Source organism: Cucumis melo, chromosome 1 (genome assembly GCF_025177605.1).
Source record: "Cucumis melo cultivar AY chromosome 1, USDA_Cmelo_AY_1.0, whole genome shotgun sequence".
In the NCBI taxonomy this organism is placed as follows: Eukaryota; Viridiplantae; Streptophyta; class Magnoliopsida; order Cucurbitales; family Cucurbitaceae; genus Cucumis; species Cucumis melo.
In genome coordinates this window covers 35,682,774-35,704,932 of record NC_066857.1, presented here as the reverse complement: position 1 = coordinate 35,704,932, position 22,159 = coordinate 35,682,774, and the positions used below count along the sequence as shown (strand labels likewise).

At 31.9% G+C, this 22,159-nt stretch overlaps 4 protein-coding genes, 1 long non-coding RNA gene and 1 other non-coding gene across 8 annotated transcripts; 3 read left to right on the top strand and 3 right to left on the bottom strand.

The window, feature by feature from the left end:
* Positions 1–862: 862 nt before the first annotated feature.
* Positions 863–2,268, bottom strand: LOC103499744 (beta-hordothionin-like). The gene is made up of 2 exons (XM_008462816.3): positions 1,463–2,268; positions 863–1,124 (listed from the first exon to the last, which is right to left on the bottom strand). Exons 1-2 carry the CDS (start codon positions 1,782–1,784, stop codon positions 1,060–1,062), a joined length of 387 nt encoding a protein of 128 aa, XP_008461038.1. The 5' UTR covers positions 1,785–2,268; the 3' UTR covers positions 863–1,059.
* A 2,774-nt stretch (positions 2,269–5,042) lies between these two features.
* Positions 5,043–5,115, top strand: TRNAF-GAA (transfer RNA phenylalanine (anticodon GAA)). Its single transcript has one exon. It is a non-coding gene; the product is annotated as a tRNA-Phe (tRNA).
* A 996-nt stretch (positions 5,116–6,111) lies between these two features.
* LOC103499745 (thionin-like protein 2) lies at positions 6,112–7,285 on the bottom strand. Its single transcript, XM_008462817.3, has 2 exons — positions 6,853–7,285; positions 6,112–6,381 (listed from the first exon to the last, which is right to left on the bottom strand). Exons 1-2 carry the CDS (start codon positions 7,151–7,153, stop codon positions 6,320–6,322), a joined length of 363 nt encoding a protein of 120 aa, XP_008461039.1. The 5' UTR covers positions 7,154–7,285; the 3' UTR covers positions 6,112–6,319.
* Positions 7,286–8,468: 1,183 nt separating this feature from the next.
* On the top strand, positions 8,469–9,197 carry LOC127150650 (uncharacterized). Its single transcript, XR_007823253.1, has 2 exons — positions 8,469–8,828; positions 9,030–9,197. It is a non-coding gene; the product is annotated as an uncharacterized LOC127150650 (long non-coding RNA).
* A 1,800-nt stretch (positions 9,198–10,997) lies between these two features.
* On the bottom strand, positions 10,998–11,945 carry LOC103499746 (thionin-like protein 2). Its single transcript, XM_008462818.3, has 2 exons — positions 11,521–11,945; positions 10,998–11,208 (listed from the first exon to the last, which is right to left on the bottom strand). Exons 1-2 carry the CDS (start codon positions 11,828–11,830, stop codon positions 11,144–11,146), a joined length of 375 nt encoding a protein of 124 aa, XP_008461040.2. The 5' UTR covers positions 11,831–11,945; the 3' UTR covers positions 10,998–11,143.
* Positions 11,946–16,037: 4,092 nt separating this feature from the next.
* Positions 16,038–21,848, top strand: LOC103499747 (protein MLN51 homolog). 3 transcript variants are annotated; one of them, XM_008462820.2, is made up of 13 exons: positions 16,038–16,935; positions 17,774–17,876; positions 17,960–18,165; positions 18,279–18,352; positions 18,428–19,108; positions 19,392–19,506; positions 20,101–20,223; positions 20,590–20,642; positions 20,741–20,786; positions 20,923–20,993; positions 21,086–21,163; positions 21,283–21,369; positions 21,476–21,848. In XM_008462820.2, the coding sequence occupies exons 1-10, from the start codon at positions 16,394–16,396 to the stop codon at positions 20,948–20,950; spliced, it is 1,971 nt and encodes a 656-aa protein (XP_008461042.1). In that variant the 5' UTR covers positions 16,038–16,393; the 3' UTR covers positions 20,951–20,993; positions 21,086–21,163; positions 21,283–21,369; positions 21,476–21,848. The 3 variants fall into 3 exon arrangements, with proteins under 3 accessions (XP_008461042.1, XP_008461041.1, XP_050945107.1); XM_051089150.1 differs by adding an exon at positions 17,130–17,217 and having other exon boundaries at positions 16,789–16,935; positions 18,279–19,108; XM_008462819.2 differs by having other exon boundaries at positions 18,279–19,108.
* Positions 21,849–22,159: the final 311 nt, after the last annotated feature.

Sequence of the window (22,159 nt, the reverse complement as noted above, 5' to 3'; positions counted from 1 at the left end):
TAATAATTATTTAGTTAAATAAATTGTTTCTCGAATAAAAATTGGTTTAGTAATTGAATAACTCTAAATTAATTTTTAAGACCAAGCATAATAATTGGATCAAATCAATATTTTAAATATATGAAAAATATTTTTAAAAATTTGGTACCAAACATAAATTTAATTGTTTAAAATCAACTTTACAAAATAAATTGTACCTAAATCTTTTCTTCTAAAATCAATACCCCACTCATATCCCTCTCTTAAAATTTTCAATCATTGAGGTCTATTTTAATAAATATTTGGTATCTTGTTTTAAGTTTTTTTTTTTAAATTGAGCCAATAAACACTCGTTCTACCTACTTTCAACCAATATAATGTTTTAAAAAATCAAGCTAAATTTTGCAAACTAAAAAAATTATATCATTTTTCAAAACTTGTTTTGTATCTAAATTTTGTTAGGAATTCAACCAAACATGAAAACCATTATAAGAAATCTTTAGAGGAAATAAACTAAATGCTAATAAATAAATAAATAAATAACTAAGTCGGTACTAAACAGAACCTTATTTAATTACTCCATATATATATATACTTCGATGATTTTCATGTTTGTTCTAGAAATTCTAGTCAACATCTCCCCATCCTTCAATCTTTGAGTTAATTTTAACATTTCAGTTACTCGATATTTAATTAGCCTTTATATTATTGAACTTAGTGGATTTTATTGAGCTTTTTGATTATCTTATTTTATTTGTTTTAATTGAAATTAGTGAACGCTAATTATATGGTTAATTGAAAATTCAACATAATAATGCTATGACTGAACATATGGAACGTAACGTAACTCAGCTTGCCAAATATTTCTAACGACACAAGCAAATAGGATAAAGCAACCCCTTATCTTATTATTTTACATAATATTATTTGATGGGTGCAGGAAGAAACTTCGAAGTACATGCAGTGTCATATAACTGAATCTGGAATTAGCTTAATTATTGCCAATTACATATATATTGACTTTTATTTTACTATATAGTATTTTAAAGCCAATCCCAGCCTTCTTCTTCCTTCTTCTCCTTAATACATACTGTCTGTGCATCTCTGAGAGCATGAACTCACACACCCTTTCACTTCCTTCTCATCTGCCACGTTAAACAGAAAAAAAATGTTATTTCTCGACAAATTTATATGAGTAATACTCGGGTGCAATCTTAAAATTTAACCCCAAACACATATAGAAAAAAATAATTTAAGCGACTAATAACATACATTTCTCGGAATGATATTGATTTTGAATGTAGAAAAAAAATGACCCATTTAAAAACCACTCATAAACATGAACGGATCACTTTAACATTCGCTTATTTTTTAGTTGAAATTTTATAAACATAGTAGAAATCAAATACTAATAATAAGTAAATGCAGACATTAATTCTAACACAGAATTTTATACTTAACCAAGTTGAATTAGAGAGTGAACCTGAGTGTTGGTTGTTAGGAAGGGCAAACTTAGTGCAAAGAGAAGTGGTACAGCCAATTTTGCAAAAGTCATGATTGTCCATTCGATTGCTCCTCGATGAGTATGACGATTCGGCCCCTACTACTGCACATTTCCCAAGGCAAACCGCACATTGGAAAACACCCTTTCTGCAGTCATTTAGCAAACAGCTTATGTAGCAACCGCTGCTGCCGTTGTCATTGCCGTTGCCACTGCCACTGCCGCTGCCGACGTCGTTCTCTGGTTCCGACTTCCCTACAACTAGTAAGCTCAAGATCAAGCATAATACAAAGATTGACTTCATTTCTCCCTCTTTTCCAACACTCAACAACTTCCTAACTCTCTATCTCTCTCTCTCACGTACGTCCTTTGAAGTTTCTATTGATTTCTCCTTTACCCTTATTTGGAAATCATCTCATAACTTACTCTTCTTAAATACTCCTAGTTCCCTTCCATAGTGGAGTCTACTTTTTAAGTGGACTCAAAATTATTAAGGTTACGTAATGCAGAGAAATTTGGAGAGGTTTAATGAAAATAGAGTTGTGTGTAAACTTTATGTTTCGGACTGATTTTAGAAAATGGATTATAATTTCAAACAATATAATTGCTTTAAATGTGTTTGATAGTATATATATTATATTTATCAAGAAATAGGAAGGTTGATGCACCTAAATATCTAAATTATGTTAATACATATTGATAGCACTCTTCTCACACACTTGATCAAAGCTAATTTCCATGGAATAAAAATAAGATCATAGTGTCAAATATATATGTACAACAAGCCAGAGTTGAGCTCGATGAAAATAAAAAGGGGAAAGCAAGCTAAGAAAAGCTCTTCCAATTTTGAATAATATATATTTATCTATCGTAAAAATGGTTTTAATTACCAACTAAATATTTAGTTGACTATGAACTATTATTAATTAATTTTATGAATATATTTTATATTAATTATTTTTCTAAAATTTTTATATTGTATATTATATAATTTTGAGTTTTAAAATAATATAGAAAAATGTCAAATTGTTTACGAGTTATAAAAAAAAATTCACTCTTACAGACTAAATAGACATTGATAGAAATCTAGCTATCTCATCATCGACGTTGAAGGAAAAAAAACGAAGCATTGAGTATTTGTTTTGGAAAAGAATATGATCCCGAAAAAAATAATCTTGATGTAAATGGGAGAAGAACTTACCTTTGTTCATGTATTCACAAAATTATCTTAAAATAATCAAATATTGTCTACAAAGTAGTAAAAATTCTTTCAATATTAATGAAGTGGAACGATAAGGATGGTATGGAAGTGTCCACCTATTGGAGATGTCCGGGTCCACCTAACTGTGATCAATGTATCTTTTATAAAAAAAAAATTAGTAAAAATGGCAAATATATTGTTAACAAAATTGAGAAGAAAAAAAAAAGAAGTAAAACTTTATATTACATTGCTTCTAAAATTGACAAACGCATGGTGCAATTTTATGTTTATGGTGAGAGTTCTCCATAACATTCTTTACACAAAGATTTTCCCATGGATGCTATTCATTTGATTGAAAAGAGACGAAATAGTTATAAATAAGTTATGACAAATGGTCGAATAGGTTTGTGTTTTTTGTAAAACACTAATCTAAGGATTGCATTGAAAATTAAATAGATGTGTATATATCAACATAATAACTAACCACAAGGACGATATTGTAGTCTTTTTTCTTTCTTTCTTTTTTTTTTTTTTTAGAAATGAAGGGCAACATAGGAGAGGTAAAGATTCTCTCTATTTTTTATAGAAAAATTGCAACAAAAGAATTTAGAAAAAAAAACAATTCATAGCACCTCTTTTTTGTTGTATATTGCGAATATGATAAATATGACAAACAATTAATGATATCAATCGACAATCGTAAAGTTAGAGAAGTCTGTCAGAGGGTTATCTGCTTTTAAATTTACTACTTTTATCATTTAAAATAAAAATTTTTGCTATATTTTCCAAATGTCTCCTTATATATATACACATAATAAGATATTGTTGAAAATATGAAAACTTGTTGGAAAAAAAAAAAAGTTGATCACTTTTGGTACACATGTTAGAAATTGATTTGGATTTTGAAAAATTTTTACGAAAATATTAGTTAGTAAGATAAAAATTGAGAAATGGGAAGTAGAATTAATAACATAATTTGTTTTGAAAGAAAAATATAGAAACAAAAAAGGCCAAAGGATAATCATCAAACGTGCTTGGTATTAATTATCTTAAATTAATTACTTTCACTAATTAATTTGTTGGATATAATATAATCAAGGATATTTCAAGTACATCTTTTTCCACTAAGATAGTGGATTAAAATGGAGGTAATTATTTTTGTTTATATGAATTTTTGTGAATGGTACTCCATCATTTATCACTTGGAAAAAAGTTTATATTCTTGTCACACCTTTTATTCCATTTATTTGAGAAATACACATTTATCACTCGAGATATATATATATACCAACTGTAACGACCCAACTCTTTATACTAACCTGAGGTCATTACTAAAAAAACAATAACAAGATATGTTTTTTTAAGAGACTGTATATATATATATATACTATATTTTCATTTTGTGGCGAAGGAATTTGAATTTCATGATTAAGGACACATAGTTTGACAAAGTGGAAGACATGTGTTTGGGTTAATATATATAGGTTGTAAAAAGAAAGGTAGACAAAAGCACCATTGCATGAAAAAGTATTATTATTGTGCCATTTAACATCCCACCACAAACCAAACCTCATAATAACCAACCAAACAATAACAGGTTTACTTCTTCATTTTTTTTTTTTTTTTCACTTTATAACTTCATGTGGAAGAGAGAGTCTATCTTATCTTCTCAAATAAGCACTTTCTTGTTTAATTTGCCCTAGTGGGTTTGAGCAACATTTTGAAGTGGGATAAAGATAGTAACCCTTGACTCATATTATTGTCACCACCAAAACCCTAAAGTTATCCTTTTATTCTTTTAAAGTTCAGAAATGGAATCCATTTAAGTTTTAAATTAATAATGATATCAATTTAAACTCTAAATTTTTGTTAGTAAATATTTCGGTTTACACCTTTTTGTAACATTTTATTTGGAAAAAATCTATTTTCACATTTTGTTTGAAAAAATACCATGTAATTAGATTTATTATTATATTAATTAATTCCTACGAACATTCTTAAATTAATAATAATAAGTGTGTGTATACATATATATATATATATATATACCCAGACTCCATTTTATTAGGAAGCTGAAAGAAAATTTTTAGAAAGAAAATTATCAAAATATAATATTTGACAAAATATTTACACTTCATAAATTCATAAATAATAAATTTTGTTTTTTCAGTGATTTTGTTCAATGGAATGTAAATACTTTTTTAATTTTTTCTATTTAAAAAAAAAAACTTGACCAAAGAGATATGGTTAGTTTTCCAAACATTTAATAATTTCTATCGGAAATGAGATATTAATATACCCATTTATACACAGCTTTTATGCATAAATAATATATATATATTTAATATTTTAATTTCAATTGCGGGGATAGCTCAGTTGGGAGAGCGTCAGACTGAAGATCTGAAGGTCACGTGTTCGATCCACGTTCACCGCATTTTTTAATAGACTAACTAAAATTTTCAACCTCCCACCCAAGACACTCGAGACCCGACCCAAAAACGATAAAAGATAATACATTTTATAGACTAAATTAAAATCAAATTGAAAGAAGAAAAATAATTCTTTTTCAAATATATCAAATCTATATTTATATTTTTAATCCTTTTCTTAAAAGTTAAAAAAGAATTAAAAAGAAATGATGAGTTGTCATTGGTTTGCCCATTGGTCATGGAAAGTTCACGGGCTTATATACTGCCAAAGATCCAAAGAAAAATTGGCCTTTCCGATGTTAATATCAATCATACATACCCACCCGTGAACCTCTCTACTTACCATAACAATAATTTCAATCAACACAAAACCCATTTAAATATTTTTACAATAATAGATTCAAAATCTCTTGCCTCTAACGTGAAAGATTACCTAGCCTACTTTAAAATCTAAACTCACTTTATTGGGTAAGTATACTTTGAGGTGATTTTAAAAGAGAAATTGCATCGGATGACAAACAAATTTATATAAAATTGGATTAACTTTTAAACTAATGAATAATCTCGTAATTTTTTTTTTTTAAATTAAGTTTATTTCCTCTAAATTTGTTGTGAACATTTTTTATTATGTACATCATTTCAAATTACCAATTGACTCCAAAATTTAAATTGATTGGAGCGAGGACAAGTTTAATGTAACTCTCGTTTGTGGATACTTGAAATACCTAGACCACCTATTACGATCATTGGCCATCATAAATCATTAATGAACGAAGGAAAAGTTAATAATATCTATCATTTAATATATATAATTTAGTTGAGTTAAAAACAAACCTTTTTTTTTCTGCATCTCAATCTTTGGCTTTGTTTTTTAAAACATCGGTAGAAAGGCATGTTAACAAATAAACAAATTTAAAATTGAAATAATTCTTTACAGCCTCCATTCTTTTCAAAAGAAAAGAAAAAAATGTCAAAAGGGCCTAAAATATTAACCTTAGAAATTAAAATATAAAGCTAACTTTATTTTCCTTTTTTAACAAACACTTCAACCCAAAATTCTTTCTAATTTAGTATAGAAAGAATTGCAACAATAATATAGTTTTAATTTCTAATAAAACACAACAATATATATTACTTATACTATGCACTTATTTAATTTCCAAAAAAAAAAAAAACAGTACATTAAGTTTCATTTAGTAGATGCAATTTTCATCGATCCATGGAACATGTTTGAGAACAAGAATCCACACACCTCTCCACTTTTCTTTCACCTGCATCACACAAAAATATATAATAATGTTAATAAATAAAACTTCACATGTGAACCAAGCAAATAAATTTCATTAAAAAAAATTACTTTTCGTCAAAACTTTTTTACACTCGTAATCTTCCAAATAAAAATGTTTACAATTTACAAAGCAAATTAGAGATAAATTTCACATATTAAGTCACTTCTTCGGTTGATAATTCCATGTTAAAAATATGAAAATGTCCATCTGAGTTAGTTCTTGTGAAACAATTTTGTTTTTGTTGTTAACAAATAAAATATAACTACGAACGTGTTTGATATACATTTTTAAATATTTGGAAGAAATTTTTAGTGTTTTTTTTGGTAACTATGCTAAAAAAAACTGTTAATTTGAAGTGTATTTTATAAATAATAATTTACCCACACAAAAACAAAAGTTTAAATAAAGATGAGTTTATCGAAAAATGTATTCTTAAGTGCGTAGATTTCGAACCTGGATTTTGCTTTGTGCTAAACTTGGTACAGGAGGAAGCTGCACAGCCAAGCTTGCAGAAGAAATGATTTTGTTGTTTTTGCCGATGGACGACATCGTCATCGTCGATAGGAAAAGACGGGACGATGCAAGCTTGCAGGCATCTCAACGGGCAGTCGGAGAAGGCGACGCCGGGCGTGATGGCGCATATGACGAAGCAGGTGGCGTAGCATTCTTGAAAAGAGGTGGAATTGGCGGTGGAGAGCGAGGTCAGCAACAGCCAAGCCATTAAAGCCCATTTCTTTGCCAAAATGTTCTCCATTATTGATGAGGATATGTGAAAATAAAGCCTTTGTTTTCCCCCTTCCTCTTCTAGGGTTGAAGACTTATATATTGGTTCAATTTTTTTAAAGTTGATTCGAGAGGCCAACAAATAGCTAAAATTTAATATATATATATATATATATATATATATAAATAAATGGTTGGATAAGAACTTCTAATGTTAATAATTAAGGTGTGAATGACTACCAACATTTATAAAAAATTGTAAATATATAGAAAATATTATATTGTGATAGGCTTTTATCATTATTAGTATATCATTGATAACTCTGAGTATGTTAATCTTTTAAATCTAGTTAACTTTTCGTTAGAATAATTTGATTTTTATATTAACGTAGATTCTCACGACAAATTTATGTTAGTTTAGAAATAAAAATAATATTGATCTTTTGCAACTTCCAATTAATAATTTCTTTGTATATTGAAATCGGTTGAAATTCGGGATTATTAGGTCCGTTTGGATTGTGATTCGTTTTTGTTTTTATGTTTTCAAAAACATAAGTTCTCACTTTTTTTAAAAAAAATTGTTTTCAAAAAATTTATGTATATGAAACACACTATTGCATTTTCAAATTTACCACCAAGCATAAATTTTATTTTTGAATTAAATTTCAAAATTTTAAATTGGAATCAAACATATATTTTTATTTTTTGGTTTCTTCTGAAACATTCTTTGTTTTTTAAAATGATTTTTGAATCACTAACCAAACTTATTAGTTATTTACACTAACTTTGTTTCAAAATCTTCTAATTAAAATAATTTAGCTAAGAGAGATGGATGTTAAGAGTAAATCATATCTATTTTCGTACTATTTTATACCGAGCATGATCTGTGCAGTTTGAGTTACACCAAATTAACGACCGTGCTTCCTTCCTCTTTACCACATAAATAAAAGATTTAAAAAATAGCAAAATAAATTATGATAATAGAATCCATGTCATTACATTTTTTAAATTTGAAAAGTGGCAAATTTAATAGCAGATAACCCTTGATAGTCGATATATATCATTAATTAATTTTCATATTTGTCATATTCAAATTAGGCAAAAGAAGAGATGGTTTTTTCTAAAAAAAAATTGTTCCAAAATCAAATTGTCACGTGACTTAACCTTTTTCTTTCTCTCTATTTATAGTTATTTAATGCCTACTATAGATAATTTAAAGAGAAAAAAAAGTAATTACAAAGAGTTAGTTAAGTATTCTTAAAAATAGAAATATTTAAATTTAGGCTCAAGTCTAAAGTTCCACACCTATTTAAATGTCCACAATAGAAGAAGAACACACAACAAATAAAGTTAAAAGGCTTTTTCATTTAGATTCCCGTCATCATCAATCATCAATAAACATCAATATATCATGGAGAGCAGCAACATGGCAATGAAATCTTCTTTAATTGCATGGCTATTCCTGAGCTTGCTCTCCATAGCCCATTCATATACCTCTTTTCAAGACTGTTATGGCACCTGCGTCGTCACATGCGCCGTCACGCCCGGCATTCCTATCTCCGAATGCCCCAAGAGATGCTTCAAAACTTGCTGGTCTAAGACCGCCAATATCGTCGGCGGGACACAGCTGGGAAATAATCAATTCTCTTGCGTGTTCGACTGCGCAATTCCCTCGTGTACCAAGTTTAGCACAAAGGAAGATCCAGGTTCGAAATTTACACTACTTCGATCGCTTTCTTTTTTAGTTGCTAATGAAACGTACTGGGAGACAAAGTTGAAGAGGGATTGTGTTAAAAATAATTAATATCTGGAAGATTAAGTTTTTTTTTTTTTTTTTTGTTGATCATACACAATATTTGAAGTTAATTCATAATTAGTTGTATTTGTTTCTTTGTTGATGCATGCAGCTGCAGAAAAAGTGGGGAGGTGTGTGGATTCTTGCTCTCACGGATGTTTCAAGATTTGATGATGTGTGGATATCCTAAATGGAAGCCAATTAACTATTTTTTATGTATAATTTGTAAGAAATGTATTGTGTTTTATTATTAATGAAACATCATTCATTATTCTTGGAATCCAATTTCTTTCTATGCTAAAGATCATAAATTAGGTTTAATCATCGGACAGAAAATTTAGGTTATGTTTGAATTGTCCATGTAGTATTTTTTAACGATATATTTTTTTAAAGAAAAAAAAAACTCTCTTTTATAAAATAATATGTTTAAATTAAAGAAAAATTTTCATAAATATAATAAGAAAGCCCCCAAAAAACCCATTTTTAAATAGTATTTCTTCCTTCCACTGGGATTTATTTCTATCTTTCTTCTATGTTTTTTGTTTCTTTTTCTCTTTTTTTGCTCCATTGTCTTTAGATTATTTAGATTAGGGTAACTATTTTCCTTTTTTTATGTCGTTTATATTAGGTAACTATTTTAGAAGATGTGTATAAAAGAATCTAAAGAAATATAGATAACTTTGTTTGGTTCTTCTCTACTAAAAAATGTTTATACTTAAATCAAATATATATATATATGACTATTTAAACACTAAATGTAACATAATTTTATAGAGAAACATGTGTTATCCCGATATTTTTGTTTTTTAAAAATAAAAAACTTGATATTATTGAAGTTAAAATCAAATACTAATTTTATTTGTTTGTCTTTAAATTTTTTTGGACAATTTAAAATTTATTGAAGCGCAGATATCTTAAAATATAATGTAAATACATAATCATAAGAAAAACATAGTATTAATTAGACATGTTACAATTTGATCATTTCTCTTAGTTCATCTCTCCAAATGCAATTCTTCGTTGGTTGGCATCCTCGTGATTTCTTTCCTAATTTGAAAGGTAGTAGCATTTCGTACGTCGTTGTCCATAAGGCTTGAACTCAAAATCTAAACTCTTGTAAAGTTGTGGAGGGTTGTTAAAACAACAATAATTCTTATTTGTTTGTTGAACGGAATGCATTTGTCAAACAACTTTTCATCTATTTTATCAAACACCAAATGTTCTAATTTCACTTGCGCATCTAAAACAAATATCCTTGGTTGGCTTCCTCCTTGAGAATTAGCAAAATGATATTGCTTAACCTCTACAAAGACATAAATATGTGAATCATTGGAATCTACAAGATAACATTTTTTTTTTAAAAGCAACCAAATAAATGCTAAAAAAATAGGTACATAAAAGATGTAATAAATTTATTATTTGAATACCATAGGAGGGTGTGAAAAATAATCTTTAAATGTGTTCTTAACACCTCTACAACAACTCGAGCATCATATGTGGCACTCTCGTCCATACAAACCTAAATTAAAATCACATATTGTCACGATGTTTTTTGTGGTAATATTTGTTTGACGTATATATTTTCCTTTAGCTAGGTATACAATAACCTGATATGAGTACCCTTCTTTAAATCAATCTTTGAAATATGACCGATATCAAACTATGCATCCTTTTTAACTTAATCAAAATTAGATTATTTGGACTGTGGATCTATTGGCTTAATTACGTTTACAATAGTAGATTAATAACATCTAACATTGTTGTACTAAACTAGTTTGATACATCTCACATTAGTGTTGAAATCTCTTTGAAAAAGTAATTCCATTACACCACGACTATTTTAAAAAAAAAAAAAAAAATTGCTTGTTTTCTCAATAATTTTTACTCAACGGTGCTTCCTATTTCCTTCTGGACATTAAAAAATCAGGAAAAAAAAAAGAGCAAAAAAATAAATTCTTTATTTCAAAAATATGACTTTTGTATCAATTTACATCTGAATTTTTTGTATTAATTTATTTTATCAATTAAATTTATAAAAGTTATAAGTAAATCGATTTAAAGCACTTAAAAAAACCTAAACTTTCTTCCAAACAAAAATAATGAAGTTTCATTGATAATAAATCAATAAATCAATACATATATTTCATACAAAATTGACTTGTTTTTTATTGGAAAAAAAGTAAAGGTTAAAAGACTTTTCATTTAGGAGATCGATCCACTATTACATCATTTGATCTCAATAGAACATGTTTGATCGCAAGACTTCACACACTTCTCCACTTCTTTTTCATCTGCATCAACAAAAACAAATAAAACTAAATAACTAATTGAGTATATATCAACCAAAAAACTTAATCTTCCCAAAAAAAAAAAAAAGAAAAACTGTGTTCATCAAAAGGTATTCAAAATAAGAAATTAGTATTAGATTGAAGCTAATGGAACAAGATAACAAAATAGTATAAATTAATTACTTAGCAAGATGTGGTTATTATAGTCTCAGTATAATCGGTATTTCAAATAACTCTTAAGAAACTCTAAATTTATTAGCAAATGAAACCTAACAAAAAAGGGAAATAAAAGGAGTAGTGTAGATTTTTCTGGACCTGGATTTTCCTTCGTGCTAAACTCGCCACACATAGAAGCTGCGCACTGGAGCTCGCATGAGGAGTAATTGTCGACCTTTACGAATTTGAAATGGGTGGTCGACGGGTCGGCCACGCAAATTTTAGTGCATTTGAACGGGCACAATAGGCGAGCGGTTCTCTTATTGACGACGCATTCGGCTAAGCAAGATTTGAAGCAGTTCCCAAGAGGAGTGGGTTCGTCGATGAAGGAATCAGCGATGGAGAGCGAGCTGAGGAATAGCCAAACAATCAAACCACATTTCATTGCCATAACATTGCTGCTCTCCATCTTTATTGATGTTTTTATTGATGAATTGATGAAGAAGATGGAGGATCTAAATGAAAAGCCTTCTCTTTAACAATTTTTCTTTCTTATTGATATCTCCCTCTCTTCTATTGTGGAGAGTACACTTAAATAGGTGTGCAACTTTAGATCTCTATTGATTTCAGCCTAAATTTAATTATTTCTATTTTTAAATGTAGTTTACTAATTTTGGGTTTTATGCTAAAATTAGCTATAATATTAGACCATAAAAACCCCGATTAATTAGATTTGAAATTAAAGATTAATACTTTTTAAATCTAAACTAACATTATAGTTGAGGAGAATAATCTAGATAAATCAAATTATATTCTAATAGAAAAAGATTATGACTAATTATCAAATGGATTGGACATTATTGTTCATTATGAGTTACTGTATACTTTAGAGACGAAATGGTTTTGAAGATGAGTAATGTTATTTTATCATGAAAAAGATAAGTGATAACGTACTTTAGGTAAAGAATGTAATTTTTACAATGACAACTCTTTTAAAAACAAAGAAAAACGAATATTTAGAATATAGAACAATTCGGATGTGTCTTAATTTCCAATCACGTTGGAGAATAATCTTTTTAGAAGGAGAACTAATTAAATTTGAGTTTTTTTTTTTATTTAGGTCAAAAGGCTCGACTTTGAAAAAGTAAATAAATAGCAAACTAAACAAATTTGTATATAAAAACATCTCTAAGAAATATCCGGTAAAGTTTAGTTTTAGAGAAAGATTGATAATCAATAATTAGTTAAATAACATAAAATATTAATTTATACTATTATATATATATATATATATATATATATATATATATATATATATATTTTGTAACGCTCCAAGATTTGGAATTTAATTTATTATCTTAAGTGTAGTTATTTTTAATTTTGGATGTTTTGAATTAAGGGATTTATGATCATTTGATTTTATTAGACATCAAAAATTATCTAATGGTGATATTTATTTGGGAAAAAGATTGAGGTGATCGGTTGGTTTTGATTTTTATGAAGATTGTTGCGTTTAAATAAGAAGGAGATTAAGTGGATTTAGTTGATTAAATTAGGGAAAGAGAAAAGAAGAATAATAATAAGCTTATTATTATTATTATTTCTCTTTAAAAGGACCATTGGGACCCGTGCAAACCACCATCCCCTTCATTGAGAAAAGAAGAAGCAAAAAAAAAACCCTAGCCGCCACTCCGCCACCGTTAGCCAACCGCGCAGTCGAGCGAAACGCCCGTCGACCCGCGTTTCCAGCCGCCGCAGATCGGAGCCCGACCCGCATCTCCGCCAGCAATCTCCTCCGTCGTCGCATCGCTGCTCGTCGATCGCGCATCCAACTGCCGTCGCATCGCTGCCCGTCGATCGCGCATCCAACTGCCGTCGCATCGCTGCCCGTCAATCGCGCGTTCAGCCACTCCGCGTCACCACCCAACCCGCACCCGCTTGCGCCCGCTCCACGCCGCAAGTCGTGCCCGCGCCTGCGCCCTTCTTCGTGAGCCGAATTCCAGCTGAGCCAGCTGAGCCGCCAAGCTCCCTTTTAGCCCTATTTTTGACCCACATTTTCGGTAAGCCTCGGTAGGTTTGATTTTGGTTTTAATCTATCCAGCTAAGGTTATTTTGACCCTAACTAAGTTGGTTGTTGGATTAAATTGACTTAGTTAATTGGAAGCCGAGCTGGGGATTTGTCCAACTAAGTCCAAATCAAGTCCGGCCTTGATCCTGGGTAAGTCACTTCAAGTGGGTTTTTGGACCTAAATTCTTTTAGGGTTAAATTATTAAATTGTGGTTTCCTGACCATTTAGGACTTTCGCCGCTTAGGGAGCGTGTTGTTTTTACTGCTAAAACTTGTTAAGTAACCTCCAGGTAAGGGATTCTCCTACTAGACCTCCGAATTACATTACAGAGACCGCATATATGAATATATGGTTACGCACGATTGATAGCTAAGTATATAACTCGAGGTTTTGAAAGAAAGACTGGTATTAAAATTGTGTTTACTGGTTGACTCTATGGTTAGTGTGATTAGTGCGTCGACGTTATCGCCTTCGCCCTATTGATATAGTTTTGTGGTTGAGAATGACGGGATATAATATGTTATGATTTGATATGTTATAGCATGATTTGACGTAATTATGACATGTTATGATTTTACTATGATGTGAATTGATGAGATATTGTGTGCATGTTATAGGTAGGGTGTATGTTAGCTTCTTATTAGAGTTGTACCCACATGGGTGTCCTTTGGGATCACCACTATTATGACACGGACATGATGGAGAGATCCGACAGGGTCGCTCACACTTATGACTGCGTAGTCTGACGGGATTACCAGTCTGACATTGACATTGACATTGACATAGACATGACATGAGTGATCCGATAGGACCACTCACAACCCGATCGTCTAGGTGTTCCCTTGGGAATCACCAAAGACCAGCTTGTTCCTACAGGGGCACAGATTGTACATGTTCGAGGACGTGCCAGTTCAGGGGTAGTGCCAGTTCAGGGGTACCACTTTTCAGGACTCTAATAGGAAGTTAACAGGCATCTAGTGGGACTAGTAGTGGGTCCCTTACTGAGTATTTTTATGCTCACCCTTTTCATTTCCATTTTTCAGGAAGAGGTAGAGGTAAGAACAAGGGCAAACTGGTGAGTGACCAGAAGTGATCGTTGTGGGTCATAGGGATATGCTTGCTTCCGCTTATGCCAAAATTCGGATTTTAGTATTGCATTTTCAATTCATTCTTTATTGGTTATTTTATTTCTTTAAAATCTAGATAGGGCCCGAGTTAGAACTTTATTTTATACTTTTTTCCTATTTCCCTTGATTATGTTTTTTTTAATGAAAATTTGAGGTTTTGTCTTATTCTATTTTTTAAAAAAAACTTTACAATTTTATTTACCCTTTTAAATAGTAACGACTTCGACTTAGTATAAGGAGTTGGGTCGTTACATATATATATATCTTATACTTAATCTTAATTAATTGATATTAAATTTGTTTAATAGTTAGAATATACTTTTAGTATTTTCTCACATGTATGGATGATATTAGAAAACTCGATAGCAAACGAGTTCTTAAAATGAAAATATTGTGAAAATGACCAAATGTAAAACGTTTATTTGAAATTCGATGGAAAAGCTTGTGAACGAACCGATTAAAGGATTCTAATTCTTTGCTTTCTTGATTAAATTATTTACATTTGTATAAGGCATGAATTTTGGATGGTTCTAAAAGTATAAAGTTCCCTTATGTACAATGTAAGTTATGGCATACCATTCTCGAGATATATATAGAGTTTTGTTGTTATCCTTATCAATTGATTTCAAAGATAACTTAGGCTATATAAAATAAAAATACATTGGGTTTCTTTATTTAGAGAAAATAATAAAATAATTGAGTTGGGGAGAGGTGAAAGAGTTGACCAAATCATGTTAATAGCTTAACAAAAGACAGTATATCCTTATTAGAGTAAATGAATTAAGGTGAAATGATAGTAGTCAATTAAGAATAAGTTTAGATAGTACTACTTAATTTTAAAAGAATGATTCTTATAAGCGCAAACACTCAGAGTATATCAAATGATACTCTGTTCAAGGGAAGAGGGAATGTCACGAGTGCCAAAAAGTTTACATTCTCATAAAAGAGAGAAACCTATTATAAAAATGAGAACAATTATCTTTATTTGTATAAGACATTTTTTGTAATTCTAGAATTAGTAAAATGACAATGGAGTTTATTTCGTATATTTAGAAAAAAAAGAATCGAATCGAATGAAAAAATCAATTTAAATAATAAAACTTCAAAATATTTAAAAATATAACAATGAAGACGTAGGGTTGTGAGTCCGGGTGTGTGAAGGAGAGGACTTGAATAATAAGTACATAAAAAAAGAATAATAATTTTAATTTGAAAAGTGGAACCCACTTGAGTTACAAAGCCATTGGAGAGCTGAGGTGGGAGTGTTTAATTGGTGAGCTTTTGGTACATAGATTCACGTTTTCACTTAGCGGGAGCCCATAGTCGTTGGTGATTCACATCTCATATCTCTCTTTCTCCAGTATGACACATTTACCAAATTACCCTTTTAAAATTAGATAATTCCCAACAATTTCTCCCTAATTTTTCTCTATTAAGGATTACTTTTCCAGCCTCGGTCTTCTCCCCCCCCCCCCCCCCCCAAAAAAAAAGAGAGAAGAACTCCATAATCTTTCAACTGTCTTTAATTCTAGGGTTCCGGCCGATGGTAATACCCTAGATTTCAACAACAGTTTTAGTGTCTAATTACTCATTTTAGGAAAAGCTTTTCACTTCCTTCTCTTAGATTTTTCACTTTTCAATTCAAGTTCCTTCCCAGGGGTTTATCGAATTCGTATCTGGTTTCTGGTGCTTGAGGATTTTGGATTTGTTGTTGATTGATTTCTTCACGAAGATTTGTGATTTGTGTTTTGGTTGTGACCGGAAGGGTGAGGATCCGGATATAGTTTTTGTTTTATTTTTCTTCTTCTTTTTTTTCTTTTTTTTGGGAGTTGATTGATGGCTACTGCGACTGAAGAAGAGGTTGATTATGAGAGTGATCCGGAAGAAGGGAAGCGGTCACTGGCGATGCGGAGGCGGGAGGCGAGTGATGATGAGGAGGGTGAAGGAGAAGGGGGAGAAGGGAGGAGGACGATACGGAGGATGGGGATTCATTCGGATGATTCGGATGGTCAAGGTGGAGCTGCGGAGTACGACGATGAGGATGAATTGGGGGAAGATGTAGATGAAGATGAGGTTGGTGAAGGAGTTGAGGATGTTGATGAGGGGGAGGAAGTTGAGGATGAGGATAATGAGGAGAGGTATGAGGAGAGGAAGTCGGGCGATCGTGTTGAATTGGATGCTGCCTCCGGCAATGTAGCGAAGGAGTTGGATGATGATGGAAGACCGTTACCTGAAGAACAAACTGATTTGCACGAGGAAAATTTAGAAGGGGAATTTGATGAGGAGAAGAAGGTGAATGAGCCCTTCGCTGTTCCCACTGCCGGGGCTTTCTATATGCATGATGATCGGTTTAGAGACAATGCAGGCGGTCGACACAGGTATAGGTCTCACTCTCTTTCCCATTTAGTGAAGAACCAGTTCAGTTTTTCTTTTTATAGGTTAAGCCACTCTTATATGCGCATGTTTTAAACTTTTTTTCCTTCAAAAAATTGTGATTTGGCTGAAATTGTGAACAAACATAATTGAAGGCATTCTTAAGTAAATTTTTAGAATTGAGTGTTGTCATTCCTAGGGAGCAATTTATGCTTTGGAGTTGCGTGGTTGACCCATCAGAACGAGATTTTCTTTAATTGTCAACTTTTCCGTAGTCTATATCTTAGGTAAGTTTTATCCCTCCATGGTTTGTGTTTTAAGAGCCTAAAGTCAACCTCTAAATTAAGAACACCACCACCTCTAAGAATTCAAGGTAGTTATTTTATAGGAATTGTGGGGTCTGAAATTATGCTCTGGAACGGGTTTTTGAAGATATAGGCACTTTTCAGCAAATATAAATCCATAGAATTTGTACTTGATCTTACTTTTCCTCGTTATAAAATGATGATTTCATTTAATAGAGTAGGTTTAGAACTGAAGACTAGTAATCTAACGACATCTATACCAGAATTTCCCATGTTTTAGTGCAACTACGAGATCGTCTGGACAATGACTACTATGAACCTTCCTATTTTTCTTATTAAAAAAATAAAAACTATGAACTTTACCGGGAAAATTCAGAAAGCCATAGCCATTTCATTTCACTAGACTGATTCCAATTTCCTAAGAAATACTTTGAGGACTTACATGCCTCCTTCCTACTTCAAGCTCGTAGCCTATCTATTGCTATAACTTGTGTCAAACTGTACTTCCCTTTATCTTTTTGTTTTAAAACGTCTGTAGGAGAACACATGGTGGAAGGAGGTTGTGGGAGTCCAAGGATGACATGAAATGGGGTCATGACAAGTTTGAAGAAATGACTTTGCAAGAAAGAAATCGTGATGAGGTAATGATTTGGTTATTTGCACTAAATGTACACTTGAGTCTCTCTCTATCTCTCTCATACGTGTTTTCTTTACACCATATTAGAGGAGAACTTCCAAGGGTCACCCACGAGGTCGGGGTAAAAGTAGAGGCATGGATCATGGTTATGCTCGAGGGAACAGATCTCGAGCATACAATAAAAATAACATTCAGAACAATGCTGCTCCTAAAGTTGTGAGAGGAAGAGGACCTAGACGGTATGAACCAACTATGAACAACAATGCCATATCTTCTCCTTCACAAGAAAAACAGTAAGTAATCAATTATTATAAATGAATTTTAATAGCTTTTACTTGTTAGAATTTTTTTACTGCTCATGGGCGCTTACTCATTTAGTATATGTCCATTTTGCGTATGACCTCAGATCTGTGAAGCCTCTTGAGAAAGCGTCTTATAATAATACAGGGAGATCCCTTGCACCCTCTCCAAACATCGAAGGTGAGCAAATCTCTGTTAGGAAACATGCCTTTGCATCAAGCCTGAATTCTGCTTCTCCGCCTTTCTACCCTTCAGGGACGTCTAGTAAGAACATCCCTAAAGTGGAAAAAAACGAAGTACAAGCTGGACTTCCTGAAAAGAATATGTATGATGATACTCGCTCTTTGCCACAATCAAGTGTAATGGTAGATGGAAAGCATGTAGTTGATACTGTTGCCATGGAGAGGGTTTACATAAATGATTCAACCAATCCATCTCTAGGAAATCCTTTATCCAAGCCATCTTCTGGTTCTTCTGTGGTCAATAATGCTCAAATTCCCCAATCTAGACCTCATGGAAGGGGTGCTGCTGTAGGACCAACTGGCTACCCTCCTGCATCACTCCATAGCCAAGTTAACAAGGTCTCTTTACCTGCTCAATCACATGGTGTAGCACGAACTCCTGGTCAAACTAGGGTTCAGTCTGCCATTCAGGTTCCTGTCCAGCAGTTGGGTCAGCGACCTGGTAGTGGATCTCAGTCTTCATCTCCACCAAAAACTTCCACTTCAGTTAACTCACTTGAATCTGGAGAGGGTGATTCCTCTTCAGAATCAAGCAAATTGAAAACTGCTTTGGTTGGAAAGGGGAAGGGTGTTGCCCAGGGTATTGGTGCCGGTTCTTTCATTTATGGTGGGGCCCAGATGATGGGAACTTCAGGGAACATGAATATTACTCATGGAGACCAAAACTTCCCTCATACTCCAGCATTTTTGCCAGGTAAAGCTTTACATTGCATATTCTAATTTTTATCTTTATGGGAAATGGAGAATGATAAAATGCATGGGTTATTGTGGATCGCTGTTATATCATTTAAAATAAAATTACCTCAGATTGATATGGTGCCATGTGCAATTGAGTTCATGAAGTATGCATTTTGTTTTGTTTTGTTTTGTTATAATTTTATTGATCAATTAAGAATTTGTTATTTTAAATAATGTTTTCGTTCCTTTTCCCTTTATTGTCTATGCTATTGATCTTTTATCGATGAATATTTGCGAAGTTATGCAATTTGGAGGTCAGCATCCTGGTGGCATTGGAGTTCCTGCCGTTGGCATGGCATTTCCAGGATATGTTGCTCAGTCCCAACTTGGCATGGGAAATTCAGAAATGACATGGTAGGGACTCTTTCTAGTTGTCATTTTCTTGAGGATGTTATATTACATGCCATAAATATGCTGTGCTCTGGTGGATGTTGTTGATCTTGCAATATTTTGGTGACCAATGAACTGAAGTTCTTTTAACACAGATACGAATGTATGTTAGATATGTGTGTTAGTTTCTTCTATAAGATAAATTTCATTTTATGTGAAATTATAAAAAGACCCAAGCCCAAAGCGAAGTCCATTTTGTTTAATAATGAACATTGAGATGAAATGTATTAATTCACCAAGCAAATGCTGTTTTAGAGTCATTGTATTTAAGGATTTGTGATGTCTGTCTTGATTTTGATTCTTCCATTTTTTATTGTCTGGAATCTCTGGATGGCATTGCCCAATTGGTTTTATGTGACTTGAAGGAGCTGAAAGTCTGAGATAGATTAGATTGACAAAAATTAAGAAAAAGGATCCAAGTGAATGTCTCGATTTTGATTCTTCCATGCAGTTCCTCTAAATCTTCCTTTTTTTTATTTTTTCTTTTTCTGATAAAATCCATTTTACCACCCTATAGCCTGTTAGTGGTTCTCATTTAAGGAGATATATATTCTTCAGGTTACCAGTTTTGGCTGGTGCAGCTGGGGCTTTGGGAGCTACATATTGTTCGCCTTATTTAGCTATGGATGGGGCTTATCATGCTCGACCCTCAGGACAGACATCATCTGCAGGAATGTTGAGGTTAGTATATATTGTACTGGTTTTGATAATTCTGGATGCTGTTCTCTTGTCAGTGCATCATGTTGTTTGCGTCAATACACTTTATTGAGGTGTGCTTTAGTTCAGATACAGATTTTAGATTGTCACAGTTGAACTCTCAGTGTTGTATGAAAGCTAGTAGAGTTTTTACTATCAATATGCTCTTTGTTTAGAATTATTTTGGGGATAGATGGTGCCTCTTTTATATGTATATATATATATATGTATATATGTATCTATATATACCAGAGGGACTACCTGGTACTTTCTTGATATATTTTATGAATCCACTTCGACATGTGTTTTTCCATTGATTATTAGATCTTGATTTATTTCTACTCTCTGCAGCAAAGAAAATAACACAAACAAATCCAGTAACGAGTCAAAGCCTTCACAGAATGGTAAAATTGTCTTATTTTTACTAGAATATGATTGATTTTGTATATTTCTTAGATGGCAAAAACGTAGTTATGGTATAACTGATCTTTCTCCTTTGCAGAACTCGAAAGTGATGATGTTGGACAACGACAAAATAAGCCACGCAGGTAATTTTGGATATATTGTCTATTCACTCTTTTCTGAGTAGAAGACAAGGTTCAAAAACTTAACGAGTTGGCCTTGGCTCATTTGTGGATATCATGGTGTAGATTTTGATTGGGTTTGATGTTTTTCTCGTTTCAGATATTCAGAGATGAACTTTGGCCAATGAAGTAAGCAAGCGTATGTGACGGAGCCTATTTCAATAAGCAAAGGTTTGGAACCAAAAAGATGAACCAAACTTCTTTATATGTGCTTATATGCATCTCTATCTGGTTTCTAACAGTTTATATTTTATATTTTGCAGGCCTTCTTCTATGCCCTTCGTGATCTCTAGCTTTATTCTGGAGCACTTTGGGCTGCTATAGGTTCCAATAAGTATTAGGTAAATCAATTGGATCCTTATTCTTAGTTTGGCTCAAAGAAGATATAAATAAATGTGGACTGACAGTCACAGGCAGCATAGATCTATATATATAACGTTTTGGTCTGTTCATCTGACAGGACTATACGACGAACTCCTCTCCTGCCGTTAATCTGAGAACAGTATTTTTCAGCTTGACGTGTGGGCTTTTCCTTGTTTAAATTGCGGTACGGCGTTTGTTTAAATAATACTTCAGTTTAGTTTGTTTGGTAGGAAGTTATATACAGAAAAAGTAACTTTTATGTTTGGGTGTTGTTGACTCCATGGTGCCAGGTTTTTCTTGTGGTTTGGTTTTTGAATGAAGCAAGTGAGAAAAAAGGGCTTCCCCAAATATGAGAAAAATGAGAGAGAAATGGTGAAGAAAATTTGTTTTAGCAGAAGCTATAGCCTATGATGTGCTAATTGGAGTTTGATTATTACTCTCTATTCTATAATATGAATGAATATATGATATATTATATAGTGCTTTGGTTAAGAAGTTTATTTGTTTGTTACCTTACCACTATGGTTTGAGTATTTTTCTTTGTATGATATGATATTTTCTCTAATGTGGGATTCAATACTTAGGATGCTGTCGAGTAATGAGACCATTAGTATTCGATTTTGCGTGAGAGTATAATAATCAGTCTTGCTTTACTTTACCTTACCATTATGAGTTCTATGTCATTCTCACTCTCTTTTATGGACATATATTTATTAGCTATTTAGATACTCTTGAGGACAAATATATATATTTCAAACATTTAATGTACTTGAAAATATTGATTCATCTACCTATTGAACTTTCGGTTTGCTTAAAATATTGTTTGATTGAAATTTTGTACTATGATTCTATCAGCTTCAATTCCAACGTTTTATCAACATAAATGTCGTCCGTCTTAAGTAATACTATTATCAACTCAACTTTACGTACCAAACATCCTGTCTTTCTATCTATTGGGTTTCTAAACTTTTTAA